Below are 24,457 nucleotides of genomic sequence, written 5' to 3' on the forward strand. Positions count from 1 at the left end.
ATGTCCTGCGGCCAGATTTGGAGCCTCACACAAGGCTGAGGACAACCCTCAGCGTGGAGACCAAAGTAACAATAGCTTTGAACTTTTACGCAATGGGCTCATTCCAGTCTGCAAGTGCAGACATCTCGAACATCTCCCAATTCTCTGCCCATCGTTCCATCTGGCAGGTCACCAATGCGCTGTACAAGTGAAGAGTGCAATATATCTCCTTTCCCATGACCAGGGAGAAACAGGTGGAGCGCCAGGCTGGATTTGTCCGGATTGTAGGGTTCCCCAGGGTGCAGGGGGCCATCAACTGCACACACGTCGGACTGAAGGCACCACAGCACTATCCGGAACTGTTTATCAACAGAAAGTGGTACCACTCCCTGAATGTTCAGTTGATGTGCGACCACCAGTGAAGGATCCTGGCAGTTGATGTCAGGTATCCAGGCAGCAACCATGATGCCTTCATCCTGCGCCAGAGCAGCTCTTCACTGGCCCAAACCAGGACTGTGGGTGGCTGCTTGGGGATAAGGGATATCCCCTGTCCAATTAGCTCCTCACTCCACTTCACAACCCCAGGACTGCAGACGAGCATACCTATAGTGTTCATTTTGGAATCAGGTGCAACATTGAGCACTGCATTGGCATGCTTAAACAAAGGTTCCGTTGCCTTGAGCGCTCTGGTGGTGCATTGCAGTGCTCGCCTGAACCGGTCTCCACCTTTATGGTCTGCTGCATGCTGCATAACCTGGCTGTCATGAGCAGACAGCATCTTGAGGCTGAACCAGCAGTACCACCGCAGGAGGAGGCGCAGGAGCAGGAAGAGCATCCTGAGCCACCCAGGAGGCATCGTCGCCATCCCAACCCTGCAAGGGAAGTCCAGACACATCTGATTGCTGCTCGATTCCGATAATTTCATTCCCACATTAATCTTCAAATTCTACTTTCCATGGTCATCCCAATGAGTGCCTTGATACATCATTGCCCACCATCACATTATACACCAGCTCAGATATAGGTGCAAAAAAATAAAGATTTAATACATAATCAATATCACTCCAAACTACTAACAGAACAATAAACAATGCAGAAAAGTAACAAAAACCATCATTTGCCACTCTTGTGCATTTCCAAATAACCCCTCTTATGTGTGCCTGCCCTACCACTTTGCCTCAGTGTCTCCCCTGTGGCTGCCTCATGGGTCTGGGAAGGCTGTTGTGTTCCCTGTGTAGAAGCTGCAGATATCCTTCTAGGACGCCCTCGAGCAGCTTTGGGCCTGGAAGTCCCAGCTGGGGACTGGTCATCACCCTCCTGGGAAGGTTCAGTCTGGCTTGGCTTGGGCGAGGCTATGCATGGAGGCACTGGCAGAGTGATAGGTCTGGGGCCAGGAATGCTTCAATCCTGAGGGAGTGCATCATCCATATCCTGGCCCAAGGAGCCTGAGTCAGTCAGCGGGGGTGGCACATTATCACCACTGCCAATCTATGGCACCACACTGGAAGGTCCCCCGTGGCCTGTGGTGGATTCAGCCACAAAGGCAACACTGAGTTCTCAGGTGGCATCGACCTGAGACTGCCAGTTTGTCAAAGCCACCAGATATGATAGCACAGACGCTCCATTGACTCTTGCAGAGCCGCAGCCATCCTCTCCAAAGCAGCACCGATACGCTCGTTCCCTCGAGCCTGTGCTACAATGGCAGCTGCTACATCACCTATAGGTTGTAGCATCAAAACATGATCCACACAGACCTTCTGGGAGTCCACCATCGCCTACACACTGGCGATGATGGACTCCATGGAGTGAGTCGAGCTGTCGACAATGCGGGATGCGGACTCCTCCACGCTCCCCACCACTTCCGACAGGCTCTCTGGCACCCTTGAATCTGGGAATGCATGGCCTCCACTCTTGTCTCATAAGCCACAACATCAATGGGCTCGTCTGAATCCTCCTCAGCAGAACTCCAGTGAGGACTCGCCCCCCGGAGAGGTGGCACCTGAGGTTGCCTAGCCCTGTCACCATGGTGTAGCCCGCTATTCCCCAGTCCCCAGTCCAAAACCAGTGAAGAACTCTCTACTATACTAACTATACCAGACGGCACACTCCCAGTATTTGAGCTGGCGCATGTGGGTTGAAGCAGTGACCTGGTGCGCTCATGGGGAGTGGTTTCATCTGCAAACATAAATGGGAGAAGGCCTGCTGTGAGGGGGAGGTGGGGAATTTACACATGGAGCCTACATGCAGCAGACTTTCAGAGGCAAAGGCACAGTAGGCTCTGCAACATTCAGGGAGAGATAGCATTAAAGAATGGCCTTCACATACCCTCATTGGTATTGGCAGTGCCCTGGGCCACAGAAAAGGCATCATGTCTGCTGACAAGCACCTCAACCCTCACCAAGGGTGTGAGGACTTGTATGTTGGCCTTGCCACCACCAGTCCTCCTTTGCTCAAAGCTATTATGAGCAAGTTTGGCCTGCAAAACAAAGAATGGTTGGTTTGTAGCACCATGATGATGCATCAGAAATGAGCACATGTGTGTCTGTGACATGCAGCTGTCAATGTGAGATGATAGTGCCTTAATTACAAACACACACACACACACACACACATACATATAAATATATATAATATAGAGGCTTCAGCAATGAAATGCAGTTATTAAAGAGTGATGGTGGGAAATAAGGGAAGGATGAGGGAGAGGTTCACAGATGGAAGGTTAGCATTTGATGGAACAGGTACTCACTTTCATCAAACAAATGATGTCATTCATCCCTTTTCAACATTGGGTCATCATCCTATTATGGATGGAGGTCCCCGACACCTCTTTCACTATCTCCATCCAGGCATTACTAAACTGTTGGCGAGTTGGTCTCCCTACATCTGGGTAGCAAACTCACCTCCTTCCCTCCAAACCCTGCATCAGAGTGTCCAGCTCAGTGTCAGAAAATCTCATAGCCCTTCTTACCACAGCAGCACTAGCCATCCTTGCACACCACTTATTCTCTCCTCAGGGCCTAGCTGCAAACCCTGGCCTTTAAGAAGGCCAAGGAGCAGCTGACTCGTTGGCTATCAATCACCCTGAGGGCAAATTTCCCCATGGGAATACCGCCCCCAATCAACCCACCCACACTGCTGCAAACGATCAGATTTGAAGTACAATTTGCGCTGAAGGACTTTTTTGGGCTCAAAAAGGTGAAATTGGATCCAATGGCTGCCACAACCATAGCGGCGCTAATCGGGGGAAAAAGACGTTAACACTGCCAGCTTTCTGGCGGCACTGAATTTTGGCCCCCTTTCTCAGGTCCAACCCTGACATTATTATTAAACCTGCTGACAAGGGTTTCACTGCTGTTGTTTGGTGAGCCGACCGCTACCTTGCGGATGCTGAATGCGAACCGCCTCCTATCTCCCCCTGGACCCCGACCCCACCACTGAGCATCAAACCATAATTTCTCAGACCGTCACTGACCTCATCTCCTCTGGAAATCTTCCCTCTGCAACCTCCAGTCTTATATTCCAACAACCCCGCAGACCCTGCTTCTACCTGTTTCCCAGGATCCACAAACAGGACTGCCCTGGTAGACCCATTGTTTCAGCCTGTTTTGGTCCCACAGAACTTATTTCTTATCTCATCACTATTTTTGATCCCCTTGTCCAGTCTCTTCCAACCTACATCCGCGACTCTTCCAACACCCTCCGTCACTTTAACAGTTTCCAGTTTCCTGGCCCTATTCATCTCCTTTTCATTATGGACATCCAGTCTCTCTACATCTCCATCTCCTACCAGGATGACTGCTCAACCAGTCTCCATCTACCACTACGCTCCTCCATCTGGCTGAATTATTCTCACATTGAATAACTTCTCCTTTGACTCTTCTCACATCCTCCAAATTAAAGATGTCGCTATGGGAACCTGTATGGGTCCCAACTATGCCTGCCTTTTTGTGGAATACATAGAATACTCTTTGTTCCAGTCCCTTACAGGTCCCCTCCCTCACCTCTTTTCCCAGTACATTGATGAGTGTATTGGAGCCGCTTCCTGCTCTCCCCTGAACTCGAAAATCTCATCAACTTTGTTTCAAATTTCCACCCCTCCCTTACCTTCACATGGTCCATCTCTGACTCTTCCCTTCCCTTCCTTGACTTCTCTATCTCCATTTCTGGGGATATGTTGTAACCCAGTATCTACTATAGCCCACAGCTACTTTGATTATACTTCCTCCCACCCTGCCTCCTGCAATGATTCTATTCCATTCTCCCAGTTTCTCCATCTCTGTTGCATCTATTCTGACGATGCCACCTTCCACACCAATGCTTCCATTATATCTTCCTTTTTCCTCAACTGAGGTTGACAGGGCCCTCGATCGTCTCCATCTAATTTTTTATACTTCTGCTCTCACCCCTTCCCCTCCCTCCCACAACCAAGATAGAGTTCCTCTTGTCCTCATCCCACCGGCCTCCACATTCAACAGATTATCCTATGCCATTCCCGCCACTACCAAAGTGGTGTTCCCTCCATGGCATCCTGGTCCACTCTTCCATCATCCACTCCCTTTCCCACAGCACCTTCCCATGCAAGCACAGGAGATGCAACACCCGCCCTTATATTTCCTCCCTTCCCACATGCCAGGACCCCATACACTCCTTCCAGGTGAAACAGCGATTTACTTGTACTTTATTTCAGATTTCCAGCACCCGCAGTATTCACTGCTGTATTCACTGCTCATGATGCGGTCTCATCTATACAGCGGAGCCCAAACGCAGACTGGGCGATCACTTTGCTGAACACCTCCATTCAGTCCAGAAGCATAATCCTAAGCTTCCAGTCACTTGCCCTTTTATTTCTCCATCCCACTTCCAGTCTGACCTCTCTGCCCTCAGCCTCCTACACTGTTCAAAGGATGTTCAACGGAAACTCGAGGAATAGCACCTCATCTTTTGATTAGGCATTTTACAGTCTTCTGGACTTAACATCAAGTTCAACAATTTCAGATCATACTCACTGCTCCCATTTTTTTCGGACAGCAGGTGCGGTTAATGATTCTGCTCCCCTTGACCCATCTTTTGTTTCTTTACTTGTCCCATTACCACCCACTTTTGCCTTGCCCCATCATCTCTTTTTCCATTTAAACCTCTCCTGTCTTCCACCCTATCACAGACCTTCCTTTTTGTTCTTGCCTTCTTTCCTCGCCCCCTCTCCCTCACCCTTTCTCTTCCTCTGTACTTGCTTAAAACCAGTTATATCAGTAACATTTTGCAGTTCTGACAAACGGTCACAGACCTGAAAAGTTAACTCTGTTTCTCTCGCCACAGATGCTGCCTGACCTGCTGAGTATTTCCAGCATTTTCTTTTTATATTTCAGATTTCCATCATCTGCAGTATTTTGCCTTTCTATTTAATTTTGTGTTCAGTCATTTTTCAAAGAGGAGATAACTGGAGAGAGTATGATCAATATGACATATATCCTCCTTATATGTCCAACAAAATAGCTTGCTCAGAATAATCTTCTTGTAAAGGATATAATATAGTGCATGATAATTTTATAAATTTTTTTTTTGAATAGATGGATGGTGAGTGAACAGATTTTTAATATCCCAGTGAAATGTACTAGTTAGGAATTTTATTACGTGATTACATTACGTGAATATTCAATCCACAAATGAGATTATAATAATTATAGGCTAATTTAATTAAAGTGTTGTTATGTGGTGAATGTATTTATAATGGCAAAAACCATGTCTACGTTATTAAACCAGTTTCTTATATTAACTTAAAATCTAAACCACTAATTAAAAATAAATTTTGTATGGTTTATGTATTCTGTGTCTGTGATTTCAATAATTACATTGTAAATAATTATTTTTGTTAATTGAAAAATATGAATGCACCTATTTATTTTTAAGTGTCTCCATGATAAAAGGGCTGCCGTTGAAAAATTGAAGGGTTATTTTATGAAATGTTTCCCAAGTCTTAGCAACTGGATTATAGTTTTGAACTGCCTCTTCTGAAGGTATCTGTTATTTTATGCTTCATATGGTCAACAGCTTTACTTGAAAACTAATGAAGTGCAGACATGTCTCATTTGTGAAACTCCCACAATGATGTTACTAGTTGTAAAGCTCAGCTGCACCACTCTGGCAGTTTACTCTTCATAGTTTGTGGTGAACTACTGGGTCATCTCATTTCAGTGAAGTTAAAAAAAGCAAATGTACAGTCTCACCTGATTGGCTGGGGAGCATTATTGTAACAGACTCACCCAGTGATGCACTCAGGGGTGTAAACAGATAATATTTATACTGAATAAAGTAGTACTTAAGCACCTCCTAATTATACCCAAGGTTTGGCTTTTCCCATTACAGGTAAAGCATCCAAAATCGTTCCTGGATTTCGGGTATTTTCAGATTTCGGAACGGCTTTCTGAAGTTCCGAATCCAGAAATGACTGGGCTGAGGTAAGGGCGGGGGAATCTGGGCGGTGGCCAAGTGGGTGGGATTCTGGGCAGAGCCGAGGTAAGGAGGGTGGGAGGGGAGTCCTCGAGCAGGGGAGTCTGGCGGTGGGGTGGGGTGGTGGTTGGTCCGGATTTCGGAACATTTTCCGGATACCGGACGAGCCCACTACGCATCGGCCCGAATTCCATAACATTCCGAATTTCGGAACTCTGGGTTTCAGACGCTCAACCTGTATCAACACAAAACATAGGAAAAAAAGAAACTTAAAGATAGAGTAAGAAACTAGCTGATTAGATGTGGATGAAAATCCAGGCCAAAGGCATAACGACAAGTAAGCAAAATACCAAATGCTCTGTTTAAAATATGCTCTTAAAATATGCTCTTAAGCTATGCTCTTAAAATTAAATTTTGTGGATGTGTGGGGTGCTGTAGTGTTGCTGATGGTAGAGCATTGGCTAATGCTCAATGCCACAGATTTGAGTCCTGCTCTCCTCAGTAGCCAGAGGCTACGACATCTCTCAGCAAGAAGTAGGAAAATCAGCATGGTTCCTGCATGTCTGACGACACTGGACCATTGGTAGTGACCTGTAAACAGGTATCAGACGAGGTGGACAAAGAACAGGATAAGTATAGTGTAGGAGAATGGGGCCTTCAGACTTCTGTGCACTCAGACTGCTCCATCACAATTATATATCATACAATATATATCAGTAGGAGGTTATAGAAAAGTTATAGGCCGGAACTTTCATGCTGCCATGCATGTGGGATTGGAAGCAAGTTCAGAGTAAAATTCGCAATAAATGGGAGCGGGTCGGGAACGCTGGAGTTGTGGAGCTGCTTCAACCGGACTGAAGATATTCAACTGAAGTTGTTGCCATGGTTTTTGTGGCCATGGAATGGGCTTCATTGGTGCTGGACGGATGTTTGTGGCCTTTTCGCTCAGACTGCATGCTTTGCAGAGCAAGACAAACTCCTCAATGCAAGTGTCAATCCCAGGCCACCATACTGAATCGCAACATCTCTGCTTCATGTGGATAATGCCAGGGTGTCCATCGTGTGCCAATGAGAGAATGCGCTGTTGAAGTGACTTGGGAATTACTGCTCTATCACCACGAGCTAGGCAGCCATCATCCAAATGGAAAATTCATCGTGAAGTCTGTGGAAGGTTTTCAGCTCTTCCGGAATTTGCTTAGACCACTCCATCTGGAGAAAGTGGCACACATGCGGAGCATAGCATCATTCTGATTCGGTTTTGAGTTCATCGCAGCAGACAAGGTTTCTGATGGACTGAGTGATGATCGACGTGACATATGTCTCGTCATCTGTGAACAAGTCAGCACCAGAGTGCAAAGCAGGTGTCGAGTGGCTGAGCATGTCAGCTACGTGATTGCGACTGCAAATGAAGTACTGTACATCAAAGTTATACTGATGAAGGTGATCTTACTATCGGTTGATTCGTATTGGTCTGTGCCCAGATCCAGTTGTAGCCAGGAGTGTAGTTAGTGCTTGGTGATCTGTACGGAGGGTAAATTTCCTGCTATCGAGGTAAATTTACCAGCGTTCACATGCGTAGATGCAAGCGAGTACTTCACATTCCCCTGTCGAGTATTTACATTCTGCAAACGAGAGTGTGCGAGAGGCGAAGGCAACTGGCCATTCCAGGCTGTCAATCCATTGCGAGAGCACAGCACCCATGGCGGTGCCTGATGCATCCGTGGTAAAGTAGGTAGTGACATTCGGATCAAAGTGCGCGAGGATAGGAGGGGATGTGATTTTCTCCTTCAGCGTGGTGAATGCCTGAGCCTGGGAATCTGTCCATTCCCAAGGGACGTCCTTGCACAGCAACTTGTGAAGTGGTTCGGCAATGTGCACATAGTGCGCGACGAACTTCAGATTGAAGTTGCAAATGCCGAGGAATGATGAAAGTTCTTTGATGTTGGCAGCCTCCTGCATTCGCTGGATCACATCAATGTTGTCAAACCTCGTGCTGTGACTCTGTAGCCCAGAAAGTTTATTTCTCCAGCAGTGAATGTACACTTAGCGGCTTTAAGTGTAATATTATGTATAGCAAGTCTAGCCATAACTGCGTGAAGTCGCTGGTCATGACCTTCCATTGTCTGTTCATGGACGATGACATCGTCAAGCAAATCGAGGGCTCCCTCTATGCCTGTTAACACAGTAGTGACATTCTTCTGAAATGCACTTGGTGCAGAAGATAGTCCGTAGGACATGCGTCGATACTGATACAGACCATTATGAGTCGTGAATGCCTTGAGTGGTTTGCTGTTCTCCGCTAGCGGTATTTGCAGGTAACTGCGACACATGTCAAGTTTTGTAAAAACTGTTGAGCCGTGGAATTCTGAAGACAGTTCGTCGATGGTAGGAAGAGGGTACTTGTCGGGGATGATGGCCTTGTTGACCTCTTTCAGGTCGATGCATAGGTGGATCTCCCCATTTTTTTCGCCAAGCAATGACTAAGTTCGAGATCCAGGGTGAGGAGTCGATGCCGTCAATGATTCCCTGAGATTCGAGTCGCGTTAATTCTGCGGATACTTGGTCGCGAACCGCGAATGGGAGACGGCGAAGTCGCTGCGTAACCGGTTTGACGGAAGTGTCAACGCGGGGACTATGGTAAAATTTTGTTGTCACTCCAAACCCTGTGAAAATTGAAGGATACTGCCTGTGAAAGTCCACTGTGTACACAGGTGTGCCAGTTGGGTTGTAAACTTTGAACCCAAGCTTGTCAAAAAGGTCAACACCCATGAAGCTTCGTCCCTTTGTGACATAAAAGGGAAAGTTCTCCAGTGTTATGTCCTTGTAATATATTGCGACAAATATGACCCCAAGTACCTCAATTTTGGAGTCGGAGTACGCATGTAGAATGGAAGTTGCGGGCTGCAGTTGACAGTGCGTGAAGTGGGTTTTGTACACAGCCTCGCTCAACATGGAGACTGGCTCCAAGGTCACTGAGGAGGCAGCAGGACATGCCGTCAATGTTTACCTCACAGTCCTTGAATTTGTCCGAACCGATGTGCAAAATGTCACTAACAATGTAAACCATACTGGGTTCATCACTATCAGGGTTGTCCATATGTCGAGTATGCTGCGATGAGTGACAAGACACTAGCAAAATGGTTCATTTTACCACATGCAGAGCATTTCTTCCCATGTGCAGGGCAGTTTGAACTCTTTGCTGAGTGTGATTTGTCCCCACAGTTAAAGCAGTGGAAGTTAAGCCCGCGATCCGTAGTGGGTGGCTTATTACTAGCCCTGAGTCTCTGCTGTGATTTCCACTTTGGACGAACGTCTTGCACATGGGCTGTAGCTGCAGCCTGCTGCACAGGGGGAGCAGGGGATCTGATCGCTTTTGAATCAGAAAGCGCTGATTCAATTTGGATGGCCAAATTAGTTGCTTTGTCTAATGTCAATTTATCATCCTCCATTAGCCAGCATTCCCGAATGTGGGGGATTGTTGTTTTCTCAATCATTTGATTCCTGATCATTTCCTCTGTAAGTGCTCCAAAGTTACACATAGCGGCCAGTTCAGTTAATGAAATGATGTACTGTTTCATTGATTCACCGTACCGTTGACCCCTTTTACGAAATTGGTACCTCTCCATCACGATACTTTTCTTTGGCCCAAAATAGTTCTCTAGTGCGTTTACCGTTTTGTTGTAGGACTCCGTATCTTCGATTTGGCCAAAGATGCGTTGGTCTTTGGTGCCGAGGCAGTTGAGAAGTATTGCACGGCGATGAGCTGGTGTTACGTTGTCGCCGTCTAAGCCACCCCCCGAGATGTAGGTAGAAAAACTTTTTATCCATCTCGGCCATGGAATTGGAGGGTCCCCGGGTGTAGAGAGGAAAGGTGGGGGGGCGGGGGGCATGGTACGGAGGTTAATTTGTATCATTCTCGTCGCCAAATTATGTTATGCGTAAATAACTGACAAACTGAGCCAGGAGAAAAGTAACTTAACTGTGCTTTTATACAACCCAAAATGGAGTCCCCAAACCGGCATGAAACAGCATGAGTACAGCAACTGTGAATAGCTCCCACAGGGTCATGATGCCCATCCAGTGAGCTGAAATAAATAAATAGAGTATGAACACAACAAGTACCTCTGCGATTTCCACCCTCGATTCCCTCAGCGTCCTCGGATGCATCCCATCCGCTCCTGGTGATTTATCTACTTTAAGTATAGCCAGCCTTTCTAATACCTCTATCAATTTTTATCCTATCAAGTGTCTCCACTACCTCCTCCTTCATTATGTCTATGGTAGCATCATCTTCTATGGTGAAGACAGATGGAAAGGACTCTTCCATCTTGGTGGATCAGATTTTACACCTGGAACCAAAGCATTACTGATTGATAGCACGGCTGTTGAATATCAATGACTGTTATGGCAAGGGCTCCCATTAGCAGTAGTCAATACTAGTTCCAATATAGGATTAGTTATTAATAGGATCACAACGGGAAATAGAAAGACTTGTTGAATAATGTGCTACCAAGTCAGATAGCCCTCCAGTATATGAATTATGTCATATTTTAGACTTTCCACAATGTTTCTTTGAACTAGGATAAAAGAATTTAAAGAATCATTGAGGTCAGATCCAGGAGGGGGCATTCTTCATATAGGCTATCCTAAAGCTGGCCTTTCTTTGGATCCAACTTGAGACATCACTGTTGTTCTTTGAAAGCTAATGAACCTGTTTTTTGAGCCTCCAAACACACGATTTAAAGTTTCTCACAACATTATTAGTATTAGTTTTGATTGTAGTGTTAGTAAGCTGCAGGCGTTAATTGTAGACTGATCCTATCGAGATATGTAAGATTGTCACGAGTGTAGAAAAATGTTTACTTGGAATATTACTTTAAATTAAACTGTGAATGTAGAACTGGGGATATGGGTTCAAACTAGTAAAAGCTAATATTAGGACTAATATAAATAGATTCTTCTTCACACAAAGAATAATTCATATTTGATGTATACTTTTGGACAAAGCAATTGAGGCAAAATCCTCGAATAATTTTAGAAACAATTGAATGCTACATTGTGGGAAAGGGAAGGGAGCGTGAGCATCTCTCTGGACAGAAGAGCCGAATGGACTTTCTCATCCATAATTATTTTGTGATCAGATCAGCCTTATGTAATTTGGTATAGAGATAGAATAGTTCTTTGAACTCATTATGGCATTCTCCCTGTGCATCTTTTCCAGTTTAATTTAAATCAGGAAATTGATATCCCCTCATTTTATCCATAGTTATGTTAATCAGAAATAAACTGTAAGTTCCACTGTGTTCATGCTCACAGAGCAAAGAGCAAAATGGGTGGTGCCATGCATTATTTACTGCTACCATTCAGCTGGAAAGATATCCAGAGAGATTCCATTCATTCTCCAGCCATTTTCTGAGCATCTCTGAGATCTTGGTTGCTGATGTTTGCAAAGCTGCATGAAACATTACACCAGTTGCTTAATTTGGCAGCTGTATAGAACAATGTTTTTAACTGATTTGTCTTGGTAGTAGTGGTTCAAGATCCTCAGCACCTTTCTCCTCCTGGATAATGACTCCTTCATTGTGTGAAGGATCGATCCCCCAATGAAGAAGAAAGATACTTTATGCATTTGGAAAGGTTGATCCTTCCCGAATATCTGCTCAGGTCCTGTTGGATTTCATAGAAGTGTTTTAATAGAAATTTACAGCACAGAAGGAGGCCATTCGGCCCATTGTGTTTGTTTGTGTTAGATTTGCTTAGGGATTTTATTGTGAAGTTAACATACATCAGTTTCAAGTCAAAATTAATTGATGCTATCACACAAGATCTGTGGCTTTATATGATATGGGAGACTCCACCCATTATGACATCCCACCACAAATTAATTAGCACACCTCGTATTTGATTTTCAAGAATGAATCAAGCTTGGGTGAGTTCTTAAGTTGTGTAAAACCTGCCTACCTTTTAAATTATGAAGAAGAACCCACAAGATAGTATGGATTTTCGATTTAACGCCTCAGTTAGTGGGCAGAGGGAGCATTAATGGGAGTGTAAGTCGGTAAATTAGGTGCGGCCGCCTCATTTAGCGGCGGGCAAGAACGTCTCGAAAAACATTTGGTACAGCCTTCCAGAATCGTTAACTGGTGGCTAATTAAAGGGATGAGGAAGCGCTTCCCTCGGAGGTCACAGGCAGTGCAATGTTTATGCACAGCTTGATGGTGAGCCTCCAAGTTTGTAGCGGCAGACAGACATACCAGTTGAGTTTGAGAGAAACTTATTTCTAAAACTTTAACGGGAGCATTACTAGTTCACCAGTTTTGCATTCTACATGCTCTAGCAAGGCGCCGTGAAGAAAGGGCTTTTGGCAGCCGAGGGAGGAGAGCCCCTAGACGTCGGGACAAGAGGCCTTACCACCCATGGCTTTACTGGCAGCAACGCTCATACCTGGACCTGTCCGAGGAGCAGTGTGTCAGAAGGCTGCGCTTCTGAAAATAGGTCATTACATAGCTATGCCATTCCCTGCCGGAAGACTTGCAACGTCACATCGGCACCAGGACTGTGCTGCCCGTCGCAATGAAGGTCACGGTGGCACTCACGGTCTATGCCTCCGGCTCCTTCCAGGCTGCATCAAGGGACATATGCAGCATCTCACAATTCGCAGCACTTCACTGCGTCACCACACAGGCTCTCTACACCCGCCAAATGGACTTCATTACCTTCCCAATGACCAAGGAGAAACAGGATGAGCATGCACATGAGTTTGCCAGGATAGCGGGCTTTCCGAAGGTCCGAGGAGCAATTGACTACACGCACGTGGCCTTGCGAGCACCATTCCAGAATGCAGAGGTATTCAGAAATAGAAAGGGATACCACTCCCTAAATGTGCAGCTGGTGTGCGACCACACGCAGCGCAATCAATGCTCGCTATTCTGGAAGCGCACATGATGCCTTTACCCTGCGGGAGAGCACTGTGCCTTGACTGTTTTAGTCATCATGGTAAGGCCGAGGCGGCTGCTCGGGGACAAGGGATATGGCCTGACCACCTGGTTAATGACCCCCCCTCTGCAACCCCACCACAGAACCGGAGGAACGCAACAATGAGAGCCAAGCCCCCATCCGCAACATCATGGAGCAAACAATAGGGGTGCTGAAGCAGTGATTATAACCTTCATATTGATTGTACAAAGCAAATTGGCCTGGGTAGCCTTGAGGAAGAGTTCAAAGAGTGTATCCTGGATAGTTTCCTTGAACAGTATGTTGTGGAACCAACCAGGGAGCAGACTATCTTAGATCTGGTACTGTGTAATGAACAGGATTAATAAACGATCTCCTAGTACTCGTAGTAAACGATCCTCCAGGACTGAGTGAGCATAACATGGTTGAATTTCAAATTTAGTTGGAGGGTGAGAAAGTTGGATCTCCAACTAGTGTCCTAAGCTTAAATAAAGGGATTACAAAAGTTTGAAGGCAGAGTTGGCTGAGTGGACTGGGAAAATAGATTAAAGAGTGGGACGGTTGATGAGCAGTGGCACACATTTAAGGAGATATTTCATAACTCTCAACAAATATATATCCCAATGAAAAGGAAAGGCTGTAAGAGAGGGGATAACCATCCGTGGATAATTAAGCAAATAAGGGATGGTACCAAATTAAAAACAAGGGCATACAATGTGGCCAAGATTAGTGGGAGGTCAGAGGATTGAGAAACTTTTAAAAGCCTGCAAAGAACGACTAAAAAAATAATAAAGAGAGGGAAGATAGATTATGAAAGTAAACTAGCACGAAATATAAAACAGATAGTAAGAGTTTCTACAGGTACATAAAAAGAAAAAGAGCGGCTAAAGTAAATGTTGGTCCCCTAGAGGATGAGACTGGGGAACAGGGGAATGGCAGAGACTTTGAACAAATATTTTGTCTCGGTCTTCATGGTAGAAGATACTAAAAACATCCCAATCGGGAATTATCAAGGGGCTATATGGAGTGAGAAACTTAATACAATCACTATCACTAAAGAAGTAGTACTCGGTAAAATAATGCGACTAAAGGTGGACCTGATGGCATGCATCCTAGAGTCTTAAAAGAGGTGGCTGCAGAGATAGTGGAAGCATTGGTCATAATCTACCAAAATTCCCTGGATTCTGGGGAGGTCCCAGCGGATTGGAAAATCGCAAATGTAACGCCCCTATTTAAAAAAGGAGGCAGACAGAAAGCAGGAAATTATAGACCGATTCGCCTAACATCTGTCATTGGGAAAATGCTGGAGTCCATTATTAAGGAAGCATTAACAGGACATTTGGAAAAGCATAATTCAATCAAAAAGCGAAGAAGAGTCAACATGGTTTTATGAAAGGGAAATCATGTTTGACAAATTTGCTGGAGCTCTTTGTGGATATAACGAGCAGGACGGATAAAGGGGAACCAATGGATGTGGTGTATTTGGATTTCCAGAAGGCATTCCATAAGGTGCCACATAAAAGGTTAGTGCACAAGATAAAAGTTCACGGGGTTGGGGGATAATATATTAGCATGGATAGAGGATTGACTAACTAACAGAAAACGAGAGTCGGGATAAATTGGTCATTTTCCGATTGGCAAACAGTAAATTGCGGGATGTCGCAGGGATCGGTGCTGTTGCCTCAACTATTTATAATCTATATTAAAGACTTGGTTGAAGAGACCGAGTGTAATGTAGCCAAGTTTGCTGATGATACAATTATGGGTGGGATAGCAAATTGTGAGGACACAAAAAATCTGCAAAGGGATATAGACAGGCTAAGTGAGTGGGCAAAAATTTGGCAGCTGGAGTATAATGTAGGAAAATGTGAGGTTATCCTTAGCAGAAAAAATAGAAAAATTATAATTGAAATGGAGAAAAATTGCAAAATGCTCCAGTACAGAGGGACCTGGGGGTCCTTGTGCATGAAACACAAAAAGTTAGTCCGCAGGTACAGCAAGTAATCAGGAAGGCAAATGGAATGTTGGCCTTTACTGCAAAGGGGATAGAGTATAAAAGCAGAGAAGTCCTGCTGCAGCTGTACAGGGGTATTGGTGAGGCCACATCGGAGTACTGCATGCAGTTTTTGTCTCCGTATTTAAAGAAGGATATACTTGCATTGGAGGCTGTTCAGAGAAGATTCACTTGGTTGATTCTGGAAATGAGGGGGTTGACTTATGAAGTAGGTTGGGACTATACTCATTGGCATTCAGAAGAATGAGAGGTGACCTTATCAAAACATATAAGATAATGAGAGGGTTCGACAAGTTGGATGCAGAGAGGATATTTCCACTCATAGGGGAAACTAAAACTAGGGGGCATAATCTCAGAATAAGGGGCTGCCCATTTAAAACTGAATTGAGGAATTTCTTCTCTCAGACGGTTGTAAATCTGTGGGATTTTCTGCCCTAGAGAATTGTGGAGGCTGGGTCATTGAATATATTGAAGGCAGAGATAAACAGATTTTTGAACGATAAGGGAATAAAGGGTTATGGGGAGCGGGCAGGGAAGTGGAACTGTGTCCATGATCAGATCAGCCATGATCGTATTAAATGGTAGAGCAGACTCGCAGGGTTAAATGGCCTACTCATGCTCCTATTTCTTGTGTTCTTGTGATTCCGATGCCTGGACTGCTCTGGAGGCAGCCTTCAATACTTCCCTCAACAGATCTCACTATTCAGAAAATGCTGGAAATCTCAGCGGGTCAGACAGCGTCTGTGGAGAGAAAAACAGTTCATGTTTCAGGTCAATGATCCTTCGGCAGTTCTGACGCAGTGCCATCGACCCGAAATGCTAACTCTGTTAACTCTCCACAGATGCTGCGTGACCCGCTGACATTTCCAGTATTTTCTCTTTTTATTTCAGATTCCAGCAGTATTTTGCTTTTGTATTAGGTCTCACTATTCATTGTGGTGTGCTGCATACTACATAACTTGGCCATCATGAGGGCGCAGACCTTGCCAGAGGGGATTGCAGGACCATCTCAAGAGAAGGAGGATGAGGATGAGATCCAGGAGAGTGCTGACGCCCCGACTGAACAGCAACACGACGAGGACCAGCAGCATCCACAGAGGAGGCAGTGTGCCAATGTTGGCGGCAGCAGGGCTATTCGGCGGCGGCTCATAAGGGAACACTTCGCTTAAATGGAGTGAGCTGAGGGATGCAGCTAAAAATGAGCACGCATTGTGGTACGATAATGCCACCCCTCAATTATAAGTCAACAGTCATACACCAGAAGCTGAAGCAAACATTCAACGTTACATTTTATTGGAACCACATCCCTCAAACAATCCCAAAAACCCCACCCCCTCAAAGAAAATACAATGGGGCACCTGCCCCTTCAAATAATACAACAGATGAATAGCCTTTACAACATATGTACACAGACCCCACCCCCTCAAGAAAAACAAAATGGGGCACCCGCCCCTTCAAATAATACAACAGATGAATAACTTTTACACCTTTTCCTCATAGGGCCCATGGTCACACCTTTCATCAGTGGGTCGTGGTTAGGCATTTCCCACCTCCCTGCCTCACCCCCCTCCCTCGCCTATTGCTCCTCCTCAATGGGTCCTCAGTGCCTGCAGCAAGGTCGCTTGAGGGCTGCTGTGTGTCTGAGGGAGACAGGACAGATGGCCTAGCTCAACGCCTTGGACCAGCTCTGGGCCTGGAAGGCCCGGCTGCTGATAGCCCAGCCTGACAATGGGCAGCAGCAGTGTGGGATAGCTGGGGTGCAGACCGTGGCAGGTGCAAAGGCGGAATGGCAGTTTCGGGAGACCGAATGATGTCCCCCTGAGAGAGGACATCACATTCCATCTTGACCGACAGCCTGTCACTTCCCGGAGGCAGAACCTCAGCCGGAGTAATCTGGTGGAGCACAGATTGCTGGCCGACTTCGGCACCGTTACCGCCCCGTTGGACTAATGGGGCCTCAGACATGATGGCAGCAGTCAGTGTTTGCGTGGCATCAATTTGACCCTGCATTAGAGCAGAGCAGGCATTGATGCCAGCACGCACTGACGACATGGCAGAATGCAGGTGTTGCGTGGTCTCGGCCTGCTGCTCACGGACTACTGCCCGTCAGCCATGGCTCGCGTCATCATGTCTTGGACCTCAAGGTTACTTGTGACATCCCGTGTCCATTGTAATCGACCAAGGATGAGCTTGATGGACCCCAACTGCAAATGCCAAAGTTGAGGCGGCCTCTACCACATTCAATGCAAGTGCATCCACGCTCGACAGGATCCTCCCCAATGCACCCATGAGCAATGCATCTCCATTGACTCCTTGGACATAGCCTCCAAGACCAGGTGCTCATCTGCCTGTCTGTGGGCAGGAGAGCAGGACTCATGGGCTGACTTACCCTCCAGAGAGCAGGCCCCCGAGCTTCCCCTCACGCTGGGCGTTGCTGCAGGCCACTGAGGCCAGGAGCCACAGGTGCTGCCAACCTCGGAAAGAAGGCCTCTTCGACCAAGGTGCTCTCCCCGCTCAATGCAACTGTGGATGTCTCGCCCTGTCCCGCCCTGCTCTCCACCTCCCCTTCCTCATCTTCCCCGCGGTAAGACGTAGGCTGACGGGCATGCTGACGCTCTTCTGGCTCATCTGTAAGCACAAAGCAACAGAAGTGTGGTTATCAGCTGGGGAGGGGGCAGCGAGGCGAGAAGGAGGAGGGCATTGTTATTTTGGTTGCAGCATCTTATAAGGCATGTGGCCGCAAGGCTAAAGGGGCTCACACAAAATGGCCATCTCATTCACATACCATCACTGTCAAGCAGGGGCTCTGCCTCCCTGCCTCCCGCCCTCCATCGCCACGACTGCAGCGCCCATGAGGACGACACTTGCTCCTCCTCGTGGGTCAGGTCCTGGAGGTAGGGCTGGCCCTCTCCCCGACGATGCAACTCGTGCATAGTGTGCGCGAGTTTGACCTGCAATGACAAAAGCAAAAAGTTGTTCGTGGCTGCGAGGGTGCCGATGTGCCACATGGGTTTGCAGTAGGGTACTCGCGAGTAATATGGCAAAGTGTGCTTATCGGCATTTCATCCTGTGTGGCATCGCACAGTGGATGTGTGACCGGTCGGTCTGGGGCACAAGCAACTACTAGTAACTATGAGACTCAGGATTAGGACCACATTTGAAGAGTTGAATGGTGCTGGTAGGTGGACTCAGGCTGAGTAAGGAGCTAGAAGGTGAGAGATGTTGGAGAGGTCTCAGGTTGGCTTCAGCAAGGAGGAGCATGGCCTGGTAGAGATAGAAAAGGGGTAGGCTGTGCAAGGTCTCTACATTGTGAGAGAGACTGAGGTTCACATGAAGGCATTGGCAGATGAATGGAAAGGGTACTCACCCTGATGACCATAATAAGGCCGTTGAATCTATTGCAACATTGGGTCGCTGTTGTGGGTACTGCAACATGTAACATGCTGTAACGTGCTCAGTCAGCTCCCTCCAGAGCCTTCTCAAATCCCGAGACGCTGGCATTTGTCCCCCTCCAGGCTGGAGGGCTCTCCAGAGACTCTCCACTTCCTCCAGCAAGGCATCAAGGGCGGTAGGTGAGAAGCAGGTAGATAGTAGGTGTCCTCCTTGCTCCTCCATTTTCGTGCTTCGAAGACCCTGTGGAGCTGGAACTGCGCATGCGTGATCGTGAGTTGCCGCGCCTTGAAGACTCGGCTGTCCCCAGGGTCTGACTCGGAGTTCCGTGCATGCGCAATGGGCCCGCCAAATTTACCGACCAGACTTCCATTATCATCCCCCCAGCTGTAGTGTGAAATGACTGATTTAGCACCCCTGTCAGCTCTTCGACCGATTCTGACGAATTTCTGGGCAGAGGTCACAAACATTTTCAAGGTTATAAAATTAACGCTCCGCCTGGGTTATCACCCCAAATAAGGTGCGACCGAATTTCTCCCCCTATATCTTTTCTCATAGTGTCTTAATGCGTATCACAAAACCTTCAGTATCTATCACTAATCACATAATTTCTTAAATAACATTACTAATTAGATATGTAATTTTCCAAAACAAAAAACTTGCAAGACGAAAATATCCAGAATGTAAACCTGATCATTTCAGAATGTTGGGGAAGTAATTTAACAAAAACTAAACGGTGAGGTAAACTTCAAAAAGTCTTAGATATAGCATCTGGTGCAGCATGCAGTATTCCCCAGTGGTTGTTGTGCCATAGTTTGGTTGCAGGCTGTTCCTGAATAAAGATGAGAAAATCGACTTTTGTTTAGATGTTACTTACAGTGTATTTCCCTAAGGTAAGCAGGGCACTTTTAATTGCACACATTCAAGATTGTGTAAAGCTCAAATTCAGCATGAAATTTAAGTCTCATGAGCTCTTCAAAAAAAATTCTTTCTTTTCCTCTTATTTTGCTTGTGTGTTTCTACTTCCTATTTCATTTTCAAATTTTCCATCTCTCTTTTGCATCTTCACATACAATTTGACATTGATTCCAATTCTTTCTCTTTCTAAGGTCTCCCTCTCAGACTTGCACTCATACTCTTTAAATCTGTGACCTGTATGACCAACATCTTATAACCTTACCACCATACCAGCTTGCCATGTTGAAGATGTCCTCTGTTTTGCGATATAATCTCTTCCAAAGTCTAAAAACAATACCTGATCTTGAACATATCCACACATACGCTATGATTTAAAAAAAATGTTTGGGGGCCGATTTTCATCAAGGCCTCCACCCGTCCAAGTGCCGCCGATGGCCGGTGATGTACCAGACGATACTTTCGGCGGGATATTCATCGTCGAGGTCCCTCAAAGGTTGGCGGATGGCAAATGGACTACGTACGCCGCCAATCTGGGCGGCAACGGGCGGGAGGTCTCATTCTAGGCGGCAGAGGCGCTTGCTGCCCAAGTGCCGAGGTTGGAGTCGGGCCCACGGAGGGTCGAAGACCTGGAAAAAAAAATGCACCAGTAAAAAATTACAAAAACTCTCTGAAGACCTCCAGGGGACCCTATGCAGGTAAGTCGCTGTCGAAAAACATTTTTAAAATGTTCACTTACCTTTTTTTTATACTCACCATCGGGACAAACCAGCCTCCACACAGGCGGTCCACCCCCCCCCTTCTGCTGGCGAGTCTTGCCGACTCCCGCCCACAGGAATGTGGGACTCGGTGGGCGGGAAGTCAGTTGCGCCACAATTCCCGGCGGCTCTCCCCTCCCCCCGCTCCAGGCCACCTCGAAAGTGGCACTGGACGGATCAAGAAGAGCAATGTCAGTGGCAGTGAGCGGCAGCAGGCGGTGAGGTCGTGAATTTCGGCCTCTTGAGCTATGAAGTTTTTGTATGAAGTCCTAATAATTCATTCTGTCTTTTTGCCACTCAAGACATTGAACAAACTAAACATTCCTGCAATGTATAACATAATCTCCCCTCCACACATCATACTGAGTACAAACCCTAGCCCAGGAATACAAATTGGTGTCTGATGATTTTTTTTTGTAACAGTAATTGAAATGCATTTCCAATCCATTCTGCAGCACAAATATAGGTTACTGCAGTGAAAAGAATAATCAAATCAGGCCTAAGGTTGGCATATAGTCTCACAAGAACCTCCCTGGTTATTTTAGGGAAGGAGCATCTAGTTAGAATTTTGTCAAAACGTCGCTTGATCCCAGCAGCTCACAAATCTTTACATAGCCAGAGCCTGCCTTTTTAAACCTTTTCGCTAATTTTTTCCTTAACTCAGATTTTCCCAGATCACCGACTGTGCTCCACCTGGGGATAGGGGAAAACACTGTTTGAAGCTCTTGCCATTGTTGCTCTGTAATCTAATCACCAGGACATGTGCCACATTAGTTCCTTGGGAGAAGCAATGGCACTCTTGTCTGTTTCATCTCTCCCTATGGGGAAGCACCTGGCCTCCCCTTGCTGCCTCAAGTTAATGGCACAACTAGGATCTTGGTCATTTGGTGTCAGAATCCTTGTACAAGTATTATAAAGTGTAGTAATAACAACAGCATCTATTTCACTCTGATAATTTTTGATGGATGATTAAAAGCTCACTAAATTCATTACAGCAACTTTAAATGCCTGGTCATCTTTTCAGTCTTGTCTTAGAGGTGTTAAATTGTTTTGGGAACTTAGTTTGAAAGTAATTATAGCTTCAAAAGGAATCATGGATTTATTCTGGTACTTTTTAAATATGATTCATTAGAGTAAATTCCGTAATCCTGTGCTCCCACCAGCGAACTGTGTGGCTGGAGAACTAGCACTGTCTTTGATCATGACAGCAGATCGGAGAGCACTGAAATTACCCCATGTTAAAATTTTAAGTGAGATAATTCCGGTCAATATTTCAGTTGGAAGTTTTTCAATTTAATTTGATAATGTTTTAGGACAACATTTTACAACAAATTGACTTTCCTTTCATGCCAACATTTGTCAATTTCAGAAAGAAAACATCACTAAAGAGGCATATTTATCATATTTTATACTGTAGTAGGTCTGTCATCTTCAGGGTGAAAGACTTGTATTTGTTATTTTAGCATTCTGTGGTGACAGATCTCTCATGTGATTTACACTGTGTTGTAGTACATGGTCTGTGGGAGGAATGGTCGCCATGGAGTTTATGCTCAGTTACCTGTGGGAGAGGATCAAGAACGAGATCCCGGATGTGCGTTGCTCCACAACATGGAGGGAAAGCGTGTCAGGGCCCAGAGCTCCAAACCAAACTCTGCAACATTGCACTCTGCCCTGGTTGGTATAAACACTTACTTTAATTGTATGTCACTTTAGAATGTTGAGGCCAGGAACATTTCTTGATGTGCTTCTAGGGGTGAGGGTGACAGCATTGAGAAACTAACATCAGTCTTCTTGTCTGTTGAGTTATTGCAACAAGTAATCTCATGGTGAATAAGAAGCCTTAACCTGGGACAATTTAGATTTCTTATATATTTGAACAAGTTCTGATTCAGTCATGTTTTGTTAACCTTATTCTTTCTTTTAAAAATGAGATAAAATTGAAAGCAGTTTTCTATTGTGTGAACTAACCTGATACTATTGAAATCATTTGACAACCCTTAGTGAGTGACAACCCTTAAACCCTCTTTCTAGGAGGGAGCTGAACCTAGGTCTGAAAAGTGTTTGAATATTCCGTGCTCCTTGTTCTGATATATTTTCTTGATTCATTTTAGGAGTGAATTTGCCTTGCCATTTATTGTATGTTAAAATAGTTTCTTTTTCTCATAACATTTTCTGATTTCCTTAGATGGGGCCAAATGGTTTTAGATCTTCCACATAGTTCATTGAATCCTTTGTATTTAAAGGAAATAAAAACAGAAAATGCTGGAAATATTCAGTAGCAATATTCCCTGTAATTTTTGGGGGGTGCACAGCCCAGTCAAACTTTCGCTTATGTGTGGTTTTTGCATTGGGAAGCCAGCTCACTGACTGCGCAGGACCACGAGCCAGCTGCCAGCCACACAGCTTAAAGGGAACGGTGTTCAGCAGGTGAGGCAGCTTCTGTGGTGAGAGAAACAGAGTTAACATTTCAAGTCGATGACCTATCGTTGGAACTGGAAGAAGTTAGAGATGTAACAGTTTTTAAGCAAGTGCAGAGACTGGGGACGAAGGTGGTGGGGTTGGGGCGGGGTGCGGGGGGGGGGGGGTGGAGGGGAGGAGGAGGAGGGCTGCTGGTAATCGATCTGCTGTTGCAATTTACAGCTCCTCTGGACCCACCTTTTGATTCTTTACTTGTCCCATTACTATCCCCTTTTGCATTGTATCATCATCTCTTTTGTCATTTTATCACTCCTGCCTTCCACCCTATCACAGACCTTTATGTTCTTTTCATCCATCTGCCTCATTCGCATCTTTCCCTGCCTCTGCACTTGCTTAAAAACTGTTACATCTCTAACTTCTTCCAGTTCTGATGAACGGTCATCGACCTGAAACATTAACTCTGTTTCCCTCGTCACAGATGCTGCCTGCCCTGCTGAGTATTTCCAGCATTTTCTGTTTTTATTTCAGATTTCCAGCATCTGCAGTATTTTGCTACTGTTGTATTTAAATGCCATGTTTTATTTGAGAACTGGTTTCAGTCTGTTCCACCACTCATAACAGCAAGCTCCATGATATTTGTTTAGTTTGTAATTAAGGTGATGTTAAGCTTCAGTTCACAAGTCTATTTCAATGCGTTTTGAATTACTCCAGTAATTTCCTCCTTTGTGAATTATACTTCCTTAAAGCTTATCATTTCCATTTTATTTTTGTTGAAAAAATACATTGCATTTCAACAGAAAATTTAATTGATCGTAACATCAAAAAAAATCCATAATTTGTAAAATAAACCATAAGATGATACATGAGGCATGCTCTCAGAACCTGGAATCTAATCAGATAGCAGGACATTTAGAAAATCATAATACAATCAAGCAGAGTCAGTATAGTTTTATGAAAGAGAAATCATGTTTGACAAATTTGCGAGAATTCTTTGAGGATGTAACGAGCAGAGTGGATAAAGGGAAACCAGTTGATGTTTTAATTTGATTTCCAGAAGGCATTCGATAAGGTGCCACATAAAAGGTTACTACGCAAGATAAGAGCTCACAGGGTTAGGGATAATATATTAGCATGGATAGAGGATTGGCTAGCTAACAGAAAACAGAGAGTCGGGATAAATGGGTCATTTTCAGTTTGGCAAACTGTAACTAGTGGGGTGCCACAGGGATCGGTGCTGGGGCCTCAACTATTTACAATCTATATTAATGATTTGGATGAAGGGACCGAGTGTAATGTAGCCAAATTTGCTGATGATACAAAGATGGGTGGGAAAGCAAGGTGTAAAGAGGACACAAATAATCTGCAACCGGATATGGATAGGTTAAGTGAGTGGACAAACATTTGGCAGATGGAGTATAATATGGGAAAATATCCACTTTGGTAGGAAGAATAAAAAAGCTAATTATTATTTAAATAGAGAGAGACTACAAATGCTGTGGTACAGAGGGATCCGGGGGTCCTTGTACATGAAACACCAAAAGTTAGTATGCAGGTACAACAAGTAATTAGGAAGGCAAATGGA

General features: G+C 45.3%; 1 protein-coding gene across 5 annotated transcripts in view; it reads left to right on the forward strand.

The window, feature by feature from the left end:
* The window catches only part of LOC139279927 (adhesion G protein-coupled receptor B2-like), a 1,236,268-nt gene that overhangs the window by 559,720 nt on the left and 652,091 nt on the right, over positions 1-24,457 (forward strand). For all 5 annotated transcript variants that reach the window (XM_070899255.1, XM_070899259.1, XM_070899256.1 and 2 more), the window contains one exon: positions 21,967-22,131. In XM_070899255.1, coding sequence (XP_070755356.1) covers positions 21,967-22,131 — 165 coding nt within the window. The remainder of the gene's footprint in view (positions 1-21,966; positions 22,132-24,457) is intronic.

Source organism: Pristiophorus japonicus, chromosome 14 (genome assembly GCF_044704955.1).
Source record: "Pristiophorus japonicus isolate sPriJap1 chromosome 14, sPriJap1.hap1, whole genome shotgun sequence".
Classification (NCBI taxonomy): Eukaryota; Metazoa; Chordata; class Chondrichthyes; family Pristiophoridae; genus Pristiophorus; species Pristiophorus japonicus.